At 38.8% G+C, this 16,840-nt stretch overlaps 1 protein-coding gene across 17 annotated transcripts in view; it reads right to left on the bottom strand.

Moving 5' to 3' along the window:
* The window catches only part of ESRRG (estrogen related receptor gamma), a 390,416-nt gene that overhangs the window by 213,890 nt on the left and 159,686 nt on the right, over positions 1–16,840 (bottom strand). For 5 of the 17 annotated variants that reach the window (XM_014252905.2, XM_014252904.2, XM_014252903.2 and 2 more), the window contains one exon: positions 11,187–11,340. The exons of 9 other annotated variants lie outside the window; for them this stretch is intronic. In XM_014252905.2, coding sequence (XP_014108380.1) covers positions 11,187–11,221 — 35 coding nt within the window. In that variant the 5' untranslated portion in view covers positions 11,222–11,340. The remainder of the gene's footprint in view (positions 1–11,186; positions 11,341–16,840) is intronic. 3 more of the 17 variants (XM_088052400.1, XM_088052398.1, XM_014252900.2) reach the window with 1 other exon arrangement.

Genomic DNA, 16,840 nt, shown 5'->3' with positions numbered 1-16,840 from the left:
AAATACTACTGATTTTTACAGGTGTTTAATAAAGATAAGCTGAAAAAAAGGGTTCCTATTTTAAGCTTGGTGATAGCTAAAAATGCATTCAAATATGTTCAAAAGCAATCTGAAGTCTCCTAAAAACGAGTGTTTAAAAGTATTCAAGAAAACAGTAAAAATGCAAATATTTGTCACATTATTGTAGGATATGGGACAAAAATGCTCATAAATTCAAAGATCCCTGCTGAGGCAAACTGCATTTCATTTAAATATGACATTATTTGGGAGTCATTAAAACAAAAATAATGTTTATCGGTTGCCTTGTAAAGGTTACTGTGAGAAAACAGCCAAAGCTGGCCTGAACTCAAATGAGTACTGAAAGGGACTGTGAGCATAACACCCTTAATTTCAATTGTTGTAGCTGTGCTGAGGGAATTAAAAAGACTAAATGTAATTGAGGATTCACTACTATAGAAATACTACAGTAAAAATAATGAGGATGTACCAGTATTTTCAAGACTCTTGGTCTGATATTCACATGTACCTCATATACATTACAATGAGACAAATTAATAAAAGAAAAAATAAAAAAGGGTGCCAATAGTGACTGCTGACCTTTCACTCAGAAATGGGTTTAATCCCAAGAAGAAAGTATACAGTGCCTTGTGATTGCTACAAAATACATACAACAGCTGTCATCCCTCTATTCAAAGAATTTTCCTGATTTTTTATTAACACACCCAGATAATGGGACACTTAGGTTGCACAGGATTAGGTTAATATGTTTGGTTTAATATAAAGAGTCTAAGTCTCATTATCAAAAGCATCCAACCTTGCTGAAGAGAGATGGCTTCTAGCTGTAGCCATGAAGAGCCTTCTGCAAGCCAAGTTAAAAATCTTCTGTTTACATGGACTTGCAGAAGTCCATCCTTACTCCTAAAAAACATAGTGAAATAATGCTAAAGGACCCCCAAACCCTAGAGCTGCCATTTTGAACCTTAAACCATTCCCTGCAGTCATTCTGAACCATTAATTGCTGGTTATTTGTACATGGAATTCAAGATGTAGATGCATGCAGATCCCTTGATTACGCAGGCATTTAGTCAGAAGCTTTACTACTGGGAGTAGTTTTTGGTGAAGCAATCAAATTAAGCATCCCATTAAGTATCTGATGTAGGTAAATCAGGTCTTAAAATTTGATCCATCTTGCATCTCCATCTCTTAGATTTGATTGTATTTGTGAAAACCAATCATGCACTTGCCTTAGTCCTGCCTTAATTCTGTCAGTGACTTTAAACGCGTCACACACAAAACGTGTTTTATGTGGTTTAAATTCAGCTATGAAGACATGTTATGGTTCTGAGTTAAAATAACTCTGCACTGCACCCCTCTAAACACTGGCTTGCCTGGACTGCCCATGAACTGGTCTCACTTCCAACCCAATTCATGTGTTTCCTCCCAACATGTCCTGAGCCACATGGTCTGAGTGGGACAGGGAAAAGGGCTGGAATGTTGCACTGCCTCTTACTACTGCTCACACGCTGTAGCTAAGATGATGCTTATTTACAATGCCCTGCAACAGCCTATACCTAATACAGCTTCCTGAAGCTATTAAAAGTGGACACAGTAACTGCAAGCAGAATTTGGCTTATTGTCTCCACAGATTTGTGCTAATATACCAGTGTCTCAAGACATCACTTCATTTTCATAACAAGGAGGAGATTTAATTTCTGCAGATTTCTATAAAAAGCAATTTGGAAACTTCTCAACAATGATATTGCTTCCCATAAATGCCAAATTGGTAAAAACATCATAAGAGGAAAACACAGCACACTGACAATATAATTTTTTCTAACTTAAGTACCAGCATTATTCAAAGACATTATACTGCTAAGTATCCAAATAATTCATTCATTTCAGGGATTGAAAGCATAATATTATTTTGTTAAATTAAGCTCTTGCTTTCCCAAATCCCTCTTTTCCACTTAAACTGAGGGAATAGAGGCAACTGAAAACACATCTGCGTGCAAGGCTTTTCAGTTTTCAGGCTTGTTCTATTCTGGTTGGGGTGTGCACTTCCCTTTTTGCTGATTACCAAAATCCAAAAGTAACTGCAATAATAATTTTAAATCCCTGCTTTGGATGATTAAATGAGCCTCAAGTATCATCATCTCATTCCCACCTTCTACTACTTGCAGGAAGGAGGAGACTGGTGAGGGGGACCATCGTTTACCTCTAACTTATTTGTGCTGTTGTAATACAGCCTCTCCAGTGGAAAGGGAATTCTAACAACTGAAAGTGACTGTTTAAAATTATATCAAAGATCAAAATTTCTGACTATGGTAGCTTAGGGTGGGGGCAGGTGGTAGATAGCCTGGCTTTAAGCACAACCTATTAATTGAAGAATGTCAGGACTTTGTGGTCATTTAACACTCCCTATAAATGAAGACTTGGTAGCAGTTATTGATCTCAATTTTCCTGGAAGAGGATCCCTGGGCTCAGCAGTGAGCAGTTTTGCTTCTCTTAGTTCATAAATACAAGAATAGGGTTATTGCTCAAATGCCACCCTAACTGCTGAAAATGAAATGAAACTAAATTTCAGTGCAGTATGGAAAGCAATACAGGTGTATTTCCACAGGGTTTTTTTGAGTAGATAGCCCAAGGTTAATAAAATCTCAAATTTTCTTATGGGAAATATGGAATTGCCACAGCTGACCCCTGCTATCATTTGAAAATATTTTCTTTGTGAAAGCCCACTCAAACCATAGAAGTATACAAGTTACTGCTCTTATTTATTTATTGATCTTCCTTGTGCTGCCATGGAACTGGAATACCTCTGCACATTAATGAATTCAGCCTAACAACACCTAAGATGGGACTATGAGCATTTCTGCTGCCCAGGCAAGAAGCTGAGCCAGCGGATAGGAGGTGTTGGGTTGTTGTACCTGCAACATGACTGTCACAAGAAACAGCTGGGAATGCCCACTGTCTCTCCTGTCTTACTCTTCTGTCATTCAAGGCTTTTCTCCATTTTCCTTCTTCCTAGCTATTTCTCCCTAAAACTCTGCTATAGGCTTATCAAATCAAAAGCTGATTTCTGAAACTTTCCGTGGAGCTGCCAGAAGCACCTCCATCACTGAAAATACATGATCACAGGATTGAAACAGAGAAAATTAACCCCCTCCCTCTTTCCATCTTCCCTTCCCCAAAATGAGAAAAACGATCTCTCCATCTCCAGACCCCCAGGTCAGATTAAACACAGATGCCCAAGGAGAGACCCAGAAAGAGGTGCACATCCCTTCCAATGAGGATTTAAGGAGAAGCTGCATGTGTAGATGAACTGTTGAACTCAGTTCTCTGTCTTAAAAATACATTTCATTGGGATTGTTAATGCATGATATAAGTATACAAAAGATGCAAAAGAATTCTGCAATATGAATTAAGGACGTATTACCATCTCCAGCAAAATAATAAAAGTAGAGAGATTAAGAGGCAAGCATATCTTTTTGAATTGTAGAATAGGTTTATAGGTCTTCTAATAACAACTTTTACTCAAACCTTACATAAATAGGCTTATATGATACAAATATTATGTGGGCTATGTGGAAACTACAAGGTCCCTAATCATGTTTAGGGATTACTTGACAGAACAGAGACATTTCATTCCTATTGGACCTAGGGATTACAGCAAAGAAACATCTAATATTCCATTTTTTAATTTCATGCATTTTTTATTTACTTTTAATGATGCTGTATATATTCATCATCCTGAAATATTAAAACAGTATGAAAAAAGTAATAAATTGGTGGAAAATTTAGGGAATGGGAATGCAACAGCACGCAAATCATACACTATCAAGTGCTTGATACACATTTAAAATTACTGTCTAGTACAGCAAAGCCAAATTCCTGGCAGATTTCTGAAGCGCAAAGTCACAATAAGAAGATCAGCAGAACAGACTGAAATAATAGAATATTCATCCCCCTAATCCATATGCAATTCTTTAGGGCTTTTTTTTAACAATGCATATGAGGTCTGACTGTATTCAGGATTTAAATAAGTTGTCTCTCTCTCTCACACACACACTCTCTCTCTGTATTTTTATAAAAAAAAAAAAAGTATATACAGTTATCATTTCTGCTCTACTGCACCCACATTGACAAGGTTAGCACATCTCCTCACACCTCAGATGAAACAATAGCATTTTAAACAACAAAAGTGTTAAAAGAAATACATTTATTCATACCATTGAAACCTCCTATAACAGCTGTGTTGAAAGGAAGGGGTCCAGTTGCCTGGAAAAGGGATTTTTTTTTTTTTTTGGTTTAGTATTTTTAACTCTTTCCTACATTATTCTGAATAATTACTGGTTAATTTAAAGCAATATCACATGTAGTTCCTGGCAATAAATTTTTGGAATCAGTATTAATTCTTTGAGATCATGCGTTTTCCTCCAGACAGATATAATTTTAGATCTGGTATTGTATAAAGGGACAGAAACCTAGAGACAAGTAAATCATCACTCAAAAGACAGATGCTGATGATAAGGATGGTCCATGCACAAAATGTGTTTGGGGCTGGGAGATGGGGAGGTGGAGTACAAAACTTCCATTTCCATGCTTGAGATTGCCAAATTACTTTCAACCAGTGCAAAGGCACAACTGAGCTATAGATGTTCCTCCAAACAGGAGAGTGTGAAGAAATTCATCCCCCATCATACAGACATGCAAAGCCTGGTCCCCAGATCAAGCAGGTTTTGCACAGGTTTAACTCTCTGATTAGGCTGCGAAATATCACCACCCCAGAATCATTTTATAAGTGATATAAAATGAAGATATAAAATGAATTTACCCAAACATAAGACATTTGCACCAGTAATGTATGTGTGGACTTGCTAAATAAAGGTGCCCACATGTGGTAATTATGGTGGCCACACGCAGAAAGCAGCTTTCACAACCATCAGGACAGCTCTTGTCACAACTCTGTTAGCGAGGGGAAGGAGCTAGGACAGGTGATGGTACAAGAAAAGCCATCTGGTAAGTGAGAAAGAGCAGCCACATCCTGTCGAAACCTGAATACCCAAATGTAGCCACAGGCTATTTGTAGTAACAGGTCTCATGAGAAATGGCCGGGGGTTAGATTGCTGCCGAGCATTTACCAGGACTTTGGTTCCTACCTGGTGTGGGCCATGCTGGTCCAACCCTCTCCAAATCATGCTCATGTATTATCAGCCAGACTGTGATATCAGTTGACATTGCTATTCACATTGCAAGGTTATTTTTAATTCAACACAGGCTAAACAAGCAATGTAAAAACATATTTAATGAAAGATCTTCTTGCTGAGGAATCTGCTTACCTGGTCTTACTATGACACCTGTCTGCATTGACACAGACTCCAAACTTACTGGTGCTTATTGTTAACAGGTATCTAATTATTACTGATACACTGAGGGGAAAAAAAAACACCCTAAGCATACTGAAATCAGAAGAAGTGAACCCACAACAGGGCTAGAATACATCCAACCTGTGTGTATGTTTTGCAGGCAAAAAAGCAAAAGAAGAAGCATTCTTAGGAATGATTTGATTTGTACTAATGAGAAAAATGTGAAGTTGCACAAGGAAGTAAAGGACAAATGAACATAAAACTTCTGCTAGAAAATATGACCAGGATCTGTGTTAGCAAACAGGATCTAATAATGCACACTGAAGCTAGGAGAGAAAGCCTGATAGACAACATGCAGAGCTGCACTGGACTGAATCTGAAAAGCACAGGTGGCAGCAGCTTTGATGCAAATGTATCACGTTTTTCAAAGGTAGGGCAATTAAGTAAAAGGTACCTTCTCATTTTTTGGGGCTGAGTAAAAAAGGCCACAGAAGGAAGTGGGGATTTACTGAAGATGAATACAGATCACCCAGTGAAAATTAGGGTATACCTGAAATCCATCAGTGCTCACTTTTGCCATCCTTTATTTTATAGGACATAAGAGACCTATATTAATTTCTGTTTTAGTGAAGACAACAGTTTGTGACAGGGAAGGCTAGAAAAGAGCAGCAAAGCTTTTGCCCAAATTCTATACTTTGTCCTAAAGTAGAGAGCTATTAAACCTTTTCTGCAAGTATTTGTAAATACAGTAAACACTTTTTAATGTGCACAAAGAATATTTTGCTTCCTTGTACAGATTCAGAGAAGTCGATCAGCCACATTCTTTAGAAAGCTTCTAAGCAAGCAATCCAAGACATATATTTGGAATATGAAAGTTTAATCCTACTCATTAAAACATGACAAACTTATAATTAATTGAGAATGGAGTCAATAATGAGAACATCCTTCAACGTAATGATGTTGGTACTATCAGCTTGTAATATGGGAATACACTGTAGAAAATGAAGCATAATATGGAAAAATTACAAGCCAGTTTAAAAGAAGAACAGCCTGAAAGTTTTGCCTTGAGTAGAATCTTTAAAACACAAATTTTAAATCCTCAAAAGTTACATTTTTCCAGTCTTCAAATGAGACAATACATTATGTTGTTTTCCTGTGATGAGGAATAATTCAAGGTCTTACATTGTCTGATTAATCTCTCAACCAATATTTAGAAAAGGTTTCTCTTTGAGCTAATCAAACTTGACAAAAGCAATCTTCAAACTATGCCACATTCACTGATTTGTAAGATATTTCAAACTTGTGTTTTATTAAATGCAGTTTAAATTAGCAACAGCTCTAAATTCACCTGCACATGACACCCCTTGAATCTCACCAACAGTACATAATGTAGGCAAAAAGACAGCACATGCAGATTAAAATTATTAGGACAAGCTGGTTGTTTTGGGTTTTTCTAAGAAGGACGCAGTTTTAGTTTGAAGGTAGCATTCCCTATTGCTCACACTACATTGCATTTTGGGGGATAGCTGCTGATGGCATTCAGTTTACTTTTTCTGGAGATAATTGCCTTGATTGTACTGGGTAAGGTCTCCCCAGTGATCTCTCTAAATAATGCTTATTTCTTTATCCACAGAAAGAGGCTAAATTTCAATATACAATCTTATGACTTTCTTTTGCTTTCAGTATCAAACAGTATCATTAGGTTAAAGGACATCTCTCCAGAAGAGCAATGTTTTGAAGAGAACAACTAGTAAGGAAGCACTACAACACTGCCAGGTAGGGATCACTGTGGGGAAGCGCATAAACACCATCCCAGCCTTCACCTTCACTAACAGTGTTGGTAGTTTCTTTCTGTGAGTGGCCATATGTGTGCAAACAGGATTTTTCCACAGTTTGGGAATGTGTTTAAATTTGGTTGGCTGAGTCTGAGCACTAAAAGAGATTCCTGAGTTAGCACAGCTAAGCATGAGGGGGAAAAAACTGTGGGAGAGACATAAGTATTAATTCCCTACTGCGAATGTTCCAAGAGGAAATCAGGCCTCTGGCTCATTCTTCCTCTGAAGTCCCACTGAAGTTCTGGTTAAAAAGTTTCTGAGTTACTGACTCCCCTCTATTTTTTCCTCATGGTTGTGTGCAACCGAGAAACTGCATTTCTGGCAATATCTATGATAAAATAACACAATGCTGCATTAACAAAGCCTCACGTGTCTTAGAAGTTGCTATTGCAAATCTTTTTGCGACTCAAGGAAGGATATTCAAATATTGGGTAACACACTCTGACTGGGAAGACTATCAATAGAGTTTCTCAACTTGTTTATATAAATGGGCCAACACTTCTAAAAGCACTTCAGAGCACTTAACTAAAGCAAACAAGCACTTGAACTTTAAATATCTAGCAAGAGAAGTCATTGACAAGTATGACTTGACTTAGTAAATTCTAATATCTTTGCAACCTTTCATTCATACAGTCTCTTTGTGAAGAGAAGCACCAGGCTCCCATCTCAACTTCAGCTCTGCTCTTAGATAAAGAATGACTGGGGTGAGGAACAGCCTAGTCCCCTTTTTAGTTCTTTTTGTTAAAGCAAGCAGCTTTGCTTCTTCCTATACAGGGACCCTGGGTCCACAATAGTCTTCATAGAGCAGCTTCCTGATTTTGAAAACTTATTCTCTCTCTTATTTGGCCCTTAAAGTAGGATTACTTTATCTTATAAACTTCATTTTCCCTGATATCCATGACAGCAAAGCCTTGATTTGGGAATATAGCATTTACCAAACACCATCCTACCAATTCCCAAAAGGTCTGGGAATAACTTTCTATACTCAGGGCTAGAATGCCTTTGGTAAGTGGTCTCATCATGGTGCCAGTGTCACGTGCATTTTTTTTATCTTCATATTTATGACACACCTCTTCCTAGCTCTACTGCATTATAGACAAGCACAGCAGTCATTTCCTGACCGAATTAGTGCGATCTGATTCACATACAGTTCTCTGCTGACAAACCGGCACCCAAATGAGTAAAACAAAAGATTATTCTGGAGTTTTGGGGTTGTTTTTAAACTGATGTCTAGCTCAAGTACTAAGTTTTCCCCTAGAAACAAGAAGGTGGTGTTTAAAACCATCAGTAGCAGGTATATCTCATTCCCTAAAATCCTGCAACAGATCTCGATTTTTATTTCTCTCTGAATGTGTTTTGCACACAGTCTGCATAATATGGCAGAAAAAAGGTGGAAGAAAAAACCTTTCTAAGATGGTCTTCACCATCTTAGAAAAAGGAAATAAACTATTTTTAAGGTATATTCTAAAGCTCAATGGCCACATTGGGATTTTAGTTCATTAGTTTTAGGGGACATGAAGCATGTTCTGGAACTGGCTGCTGGGATTTGTACTGATTAGTCTGAACATTCTCAAAACAATATTTTGGTAAAAAAAAAACAAAGCCACAGTTAATACAGTTGAAAATATGAACTACTCAGTGCTAAAGCTCCAGACTATGCACAATTCCTAAAAGAAATAGCTTTGAAAACTCTTTGAAATACCATGCTAGTCATAATTGGGTTTTAATGTATAAAACGGCTCAGTAATTTAAATGTTTGGAAAAGAAAACAGTCTTTCCTAGGGTTTATGAAGTGATAAGTCTATTTCTTAGAATGATTAACTATGCAACCTGATTTTGAACATGAGCATCTCCTAGCATATGCTCTCCACAGCTGACACTGTGAGAGCATACAGTTTTACCAAATTAATATTCCAGGACCCAATTCTGATATCAAACTCTTATTCCTCACCTCCCTGCCTTGAGTAAGTGCTTTGGTTTCTACAGAAGTAGTTTGAATTCCTATTCTTAAACAAGTGAAATCAGAATTAAGCTCTGCTCCTCATGCATTTGGGTCTACTGAGTGACAAATTAGATTTGTATGTACAGGATGCATATCATGACATTTCCATTAGAAACTTAAAAAAAAAAAAACCAAAAAAACACCAAAACAAAAATAACCCCAAATCCAGAAAATTAATGACATTCAAGGACAATACAATACTCATTCACTTATAGAAAATTTTTAGCAGCAGATGCATATTAGGAAAACAGATGAAGTACAGGCAGGACAGCATAAAGAATGCTTTTGGGGAAGAATGTCCCAAATAACATCCCATTTTAGAACAATGATAAAACAAGACTATGACAAAAGAAAATGCAATTCAGGTTTGAACTCACTGCAAATAAGTAACAAAATCTAATAATTTAGAAAGTCCTTAAAGAGCCCATGGCTTTGGTAGAAATGAATTAAATGGTGAGATGAATTTAAAGAATAAAAGAATAAACTTAGACAAGATGACCTGAGAGAGAAAAAGAGACAAAAGCAGTGAAAAGAAACAGACCCAGGGAAAGTACTACTTCATTCTAATAATAGATTCATCAACAGAGTATCTGTATGCACTAACACCTAATTTGAGCATCCTGAATTCTGATCCTGATTTCTTGAGATGGCAACTACAATATTAAAAAAAAAAATACTTAAATTGCTCATTACTAGAAATAGATTGATTTGCATGAGAAAAATGCAGATTTAAGATTCCCATTTCGTTTACGAATATTAAGATCCTAAAATAAAGTCTGAAAGTAAGTCCTAACTCCCAGGCTAACACTTCCCTCCTGTTGGTGACAGCATCATTGCCCCTGGGACCTGGGAAATGCCGTATGTGGTGGCCACAGGGAATAGAATGTTTGTGTGAGCCCAGAAAACCTGAACAAGGGCTCAGGAGACGAGTGTGAGAACTTGCAATTCTGTCTGGTATTCCAAGACAAACAAACAGAGAAACATCCAAGTGGGAAACACCATCAATAGCAAAAGGCCTGACTTTACTTATGCCCACCTGAACAAAAGCTGTGGGCATGCTCAACTTTTCTATTTCTCCTATCTCCAGCAAAACTTTCTGGTGTACATGGCCAGCTACTTTGTTTATTTTTAAGTATGTAAACGTAAAGTTGACTAAAGACACATGAGTTTACCCTGGTGCAGAAGACAACTGCCAGAGTAATCCAGTGTGGTACACTTGGCACAAAATAAAGGCTGATGTCCTTCAGTAAGCATATTTCAAATTGCTTACTGGTTTTAGGTTTTAAATTGCTTACTAAATACTAACTTTAGTTATATTTGGGTTGGGTTTTTTGGGGGGATGGGGGGAGGGAGAGGGGAGTGGATGGTATTAAATTGAATAGAAACCAATCACCAGAGTATTAGAAAAACAGCAGTTAATTTACCTGCTGCTCTAGAGAATAGCTTGGGAATATAAATTTTAGCTTTCCCATACCTACAGCTCTAAGCTAAACATTAGGTTGTCTGAATTGTCTTCATTCCCTGAACACTACATGTGAGAACTCTTAATTTTGTGTTCTTAAGCAGAGTTGCTTATATAGTTAAGAGCCACCTTAATGTTCCTCAAAACTATTTTGAAGTATGAGACAACCCTTCGTTTTGAAGGTAAGAGTCTGTCAACTTCTCCCATCCATAAGTGTCTAACACGCTTCCCTTTTAAACTTACACTGAACACTTAGAGCAGCCAAAACACATTTTTTAACATCACTAAAACGCTGTCTCTGACGACCCTGGGACTCTAGCAAAGCTCAAGAGCAGGACCAAAATCTGAAAGGTTGGTTTAAAGATTAAGCCTGAGCCCTTGCTGCACCTGAAGGGACACACTTCAGGAGGCAAACATCCCTCCCACTGCTGGCTGCGGTCTCCCACCCCCCAGCAGCTGTGGCGTGCTTGTTCCACCAAAAATCGCAGAGGAGAGGGAGCGAACCCCCTTCATGGACTCACCATCCTTTTCTAGTCACATTCACTACGCATTGCATTAGAAAATCGTAACGGTGTTAAAATATTTTGGCAGGATTTGTTATGGCCAGATCACTCACTTCCTTTGGGACACACAAAGCCTCCTCTGGCAATGAAACAGCCCAAATGTCAGCAAATCCTATAGAACAGAAAACGGTCTGTCAATGTAGAGCCTAAATGAATCTCCAGTTAAGCAAAACAAAACAAAACTGTATAACATAAAAATGCACATACAGAAAAAAAAAACCAACCTAGAAATATTCACTTTTTATTAAGGTTTCTTTTTTTTTTTTTTTTTTTAACCCACCCTCCAGAAACTTTTGAACAGCATTACAATGAATTCATCACAAGCTGCTATTAGAGCACAAGCTCCCTCCAAGTGTTACCAATTCACGGACAGATTAGAGGGCACATTAATAACATAGTTAATATGAAGTGTTTAGAGCCTTTACGTCGGTGACAAATACGACTCAGCCAAATTTCCTGACCATTGAGGCCACGGAGGAACAATTTGGTAGATTTCATCAACAGTTCTAATTATGTTCCTGTCAAGTCGAGAACAAAGTAATCCATAACTGGGGGGCTGCTTGGAGACAGTGCCACGTGAGAGTAATTTATGCCCAGGGCCCTCGCTGTAGTTAGTGTGCACAACGCTTGACTAACAAGTGGGTTCAAAAAAAGGAATTTATTAGGGAAAACACAGCCCTCCAGCTCCGAGCAGCTCATCAGGTGCAGGCTTAGCAGGAGTTACGAGGCAAAGTCTTCTTGTTTATAAAAACATCTAAATTTCACACTGGCCTCAGCAGGTTTTAAAACACAAGATTTTAACCCAAGGCTTCTGCTGAAGCTAGGTAAGCCCACTGCCAAGGCCAGGGTGCAACCCAGCACCCTTCAAAATCATCTCAGTCCTTGGGACAGTGGCAGTACCATCTCAGAGGCCAAGTGGTACTAATGCCCTTCTGCAATCCTATAAATAACACACTAACGAAAGATGCAAAGGGATTATTAGTAACAGTAAACTAAAATGTCACAATACACGACGCGTTTCTTACCACAGCCCAACTGGGAAACAGGCTGAGAAAGGGAAAGGGAGGGGAAGAAGGTGAATGGGGGAGAAGCTGTCATGTAATTTTGAGTCATTTTCCACTGTGATCTATATTGGGATACAGCTTCTATCCTTTCAAACAGGATCATTTTATACATGACACTCTTGCTGCATTTCACAAAAAGGCAAGAATGTCTCCCTATTGCTCAAAGTGCAAAGCCTGGCAGCGGTCACTCAGGATCAGTTACTTGCACATGCAGTGAGATGTTACAGAAAGTAAAATGATGCATTCCAAATGTATTTAAGAACGTTGTCTGTAACCAGAGGGTAAAATAACATTAGAAAAAAATTAGATCCATGTGAGAAACACGAAACACTTAATGTGTTTAAAGCATAGTTTTCTGAATGTAGCTGTGGGCACACACTACTGTCAGCAGTTACAGGTTTTTATTTACCACACATTTGGTCCAAAACATTAGTGGACCACACACCAGCTTGGATAAAGGGAGTGGTCAGACCAAAGTCCTGTTTCAGACTGATTCTCTGTGCGGCCCCAGGAAGGCTGACTTCTTCACCCACATTTCCCTCTGCTAGAATGGGTGCAGGTATGCAGATTTATACCCACATGACATATCTTGCCAGTAGATTTTTGACTATAAAAATATTATTGGCTTCACTAAACTAGTCATTTGAGTTTTAAATTACTAGTTGACCACTGGCACAGAGGAAACACGGAATGCAGCAGGACATCAAACCCCTCAGCTTTTCCTTTCACAATCAACTAAAGTTTCTTATCCAAATTTGCTTGAACCTGTAAATTCTCTAGCATCAAGTCTAGGGACTTTCCCAGCACCTACTGAGTAGGACAGGATTAGTCTCATATGACTGAAGCTTCACAGATTTATGATTACTTCCTCCAAAGGATGAAAAAAAAAAACATTTTAAAAGCAGTGGTAGCTTTGCAAAGAGGCAAAGAGGAAAGGGAAGAACGTAGTCCCATTCTGCAGATGTGAAAAGGGAAACCTCTCTGCAAGTCAGAGAAACGGTAATTCAGAAGCCAAGCAATGCCTGGATGTTCTAATTCCCAGACTCGTGATTCAGTCACAAGACATGCTTCTTTTCCTGGTGAAATGTCATGCTGCCGCATGCTTCTGTTACAGAACACATCCTAACCAAGTGTAGCAAAAGCATGATGATCCCATTAAGTATCTAACATCTAATACCTTGTGAAAACTAATTTAGTGCTTTATCAAATCTCTAGTTTGTATGTAGAGCATAAACTGGCTACATTTGCTAATAGGGCAGATTGACCCGTCCCATATATTATCAAACCACATCAAAGTCTGCTGGAGGACATAGCCTTAGCTACTTATTATCCCTTGCATTAACTCTCTCACTAGCTACTCAACCAATATATTTTCTTGTAATACATCTGTCATGATTTTGCAGGGAAATCAGCAATTCTGAACAGTGCAGCAGTTAGATAACAGGACTAAACCCATCATGGTCGCCTGGCTTTCCAATCTACTGCTAATTGGCATGGACAGAAGCCCTTAGAGCTGGGCTTGCACAACAGCACAGCACTGCTGGGCCCCAGAGATTCGGCCTCTTAGTTAGATTCGTATTTTTAGAGCTTGAGTCATTCTCATGATTTCTTCACGATTTATTACATGCAAGAGAAATAAAGCTGGATGCCAACACCTCCAAATTTACAAGATTATTCTTTTCGTCCTTTTGGCAAAAAAAAGGTCTTTTGCAAGAGAACATGTGGCTTAGTAATCAGGGAAAAAAGTGCTAGAATATTAGTAACAACAATGTTAGCAATATTAGATACAATGAGAACATCTTTCTTGGCTTGGATGCTTCGCAATCATATTCCCACGTGTTTATTTAGGGTCTTTCTTGTGACACTGTGTAATGAATTATATATCTGAAGCCATGTCTCTAACTTCTGGGAACTTGCATATATGGCTAATAGAGGGTCCGGATGGATGTTTTGTTTTAAATTAACAATTGCCACTATTTTCTGATAGACAGTGTTTGTCTTCAGACTTGGAAACCCCAAGCCATCATACATGGGTCTCTTACTGACCTTTCTGACCATTTGACTACATGTCATCACTGGAACCCAGGAGTTAGTGGTGGAACATGAAAAATTAACTAAAATAACAAAATACTGCCTCTTCAAATAGAAATCCACCTAACAGAAATAAAAGATTCTTTCACTTTGCATATGTGATTGTATGTACTTCTGAAATACAATTATATCCATAATATAACCCTAGCTGTCCACATATAATCTGATGTTTATTTTCTCTTTTTACGTCTTCTCAAGCACTGTCATCTTCTTGTCCCTTATAACTGCTGTCTTTAAACACTAATGTAAACAAGTGAAAGGCATTTAGGGGGGCAGGAGGGGGTATTATTAGGTGGTTTGTATAGTTTCTTGGTAATCCCTGATCCCATTGTTGATGGATCATTTTTAATCCAGAGAATATTAAAAACTGCTTACAGTCCAGCTGTGGTTTAGTATCACCAACAAAAGCAGGCCAATACAGTAGTTTTTCTACAGAGTAAAACTTCTAACCAGTAAACTTTCAGCCGGGGGAATAAATTAGACAACAACAACAAAAAGGCGGGCGGTGAGTTAAAACATCGCAATTCTGTTACTGAAAAGAACTACAAGTCTTTGGAGCTTCATCCCACCCCCCTTTCCTTTCCCTCTGTATTTTTCTTCTGTTTTTACGCTGAAATCACAGGAACTACGCAGCCTAGCAAGGCTGTAATCACTCAGCGGGAACCTGGCACAAGCACAATGCAACCACCAGCCAGGCAGCAGGAAACTGAAGGAAATCTCTCTCTCCCTCCCCCCCAGGTTTCTTAAAAGGGGCTCGGCGTGAATGAATCTTCCCGGTAGCCACCAACAATTTCTTATTCCTTCCGAGCAATCATCAATTTCAGCATCAAGTGGTTTAGTGGCTCTACAACTGGTAGTGGCAGCGGAGTAAGCTCAGCATGCAAACGTTTTGGCTAATTTAAAACCCTTGTGCTGCCGAATCAAACATGACAAGACAACAGTAAAAAGAGAGGCTATTATCCCAAATGAGAGTCGGCGGATGGCTGAAATTGGCTTGAGTGGCAGAGACAAAAGAGGTGGAAGGAGCAGGCACGATAACAGCAGATGCAGCATGCACTTTCTTCCCCACCCCCAGTGCATTCACACATATCCCACCTGGAGGAAAAAACACAATATTTCCAAGTTTCGTGGCCAGGCAGAAAAAATGCACTTAAGAAGATTCAAAATAAATTAATATCTGGTAAAGCATCTGCCCTATGGATATGGGGAAATGTAACTTAAGAGACATCAGCCTTTCAATAGGAACCCTAAAACTCTGAAAACAAAACCTGTCATTTCCTACCTGCATTCACGTCCTGCCGCCCCAAGTTTAATTTCCATGAGTTGAGAAGCAACTGAGTTAGGACAGAATAACTTCAAAACGGGAATAATCTGTGGCGTGGCTACTGGTGAATAGCTGTGACATACAACAAGCTCATGAAGAGCCCAGATCTCAAAGAGCTGCTGGGGAGGAAACGTAGAGGGCAGAGGAATTAATTTTGCAAGGCAACTGGGAGACCACAAGCATTCTCATGATGTTGAGAGCCATGAACCCTGGTGATGGCTTGCAGCTCACAGAATGATGACCTGTGGGATCACTGGAGAGCAAGCAAGTTGTCTTTTGCAAGATTAACAATTTAAAAGTGCTGAAATTAATTTTGTTTAATAGCTGTGGGTGCAGACTCCTTACAAAGTAGGTTGCAAGGTCAGCAAGCCTCCTAAAGCCTTTTAAAATGCAGCTTTTTATAGGGACAGTAGATTTAGGGTGGCTTAGGACTTAAAGATCTAAAAACCAAAAAAAAAAAAGGTAAGAGGTCATTTTCTACCATTCTCAAATCTTGGGTGAAGACACATTCTCTGTTTTGCTTCTCACTATGGCATACACTTATTGGTATATGCAAAGCTACTTGGGGCAGTATGGGTTTCTTAGGGCAGGCAAAGTGAAAAAAGACATTAAAATCAACCATGAGAACCAGATCAACCAGCACATAGCAGGCTCATCAGACTCATACTGGAATATGCCCACCTGTGTTGCAAATAAGCAGTGGTAGATGAGAAAATAAATCTGGGAGACGAGAAAATAAATCTAGGAGACTGAGAGACTGGGAGGGGAAAGACAAGGGCAGGGGGAGTGCTCACACCCTTGCCATCATTCAGCAGTAGTTCACCTGTGATTCACATCTGCCTCCTTATACAAGATCATTACACTCTAAATTACTGTACTGTACAGAGTGTTTCAAGGAACAGCTGGGCTCAACACTAAAACCAAAACTAACCATTTAAAAGGGATGTGCTCAGCTTCACACCCTAGTACATGTGAGCTATGGCTCACAACATAGCAGAATCTGCTGATTAGTGCTCCCTTCTAGGACACTTTTCTCCTACATTTTTGCCAACAGCATCTAACTGCACAGGTAAAGTTCATGGCCTGTGCTGGTCTGGGAAACAGAAATAGGGAATGAGTTTTGCACCACTGAG

The sequence above is a fragment of the Pseudopodoces humilis genome, chromosome 3, assembly GCF_049639895.1.
Source record: "Pseudopodoces humilis isolate 2021_Gansu_Grassland_sample_001 chromosome 3, ASM4963989v1, whole genome shotgun sequence".
In the NCBI taxonomy this organism is placed as follows: domain Eukaryota; kingdom Metazoa; phylum Chordata; class Aves; order Passeriformes; family Paridae; genus Pseudopodoces; species Pseudopodoces humilis.
Note: the sequence above shows the minus strand (reverse complement) of the source record. Positions and strands in the feature narration are given on the sequence as shown.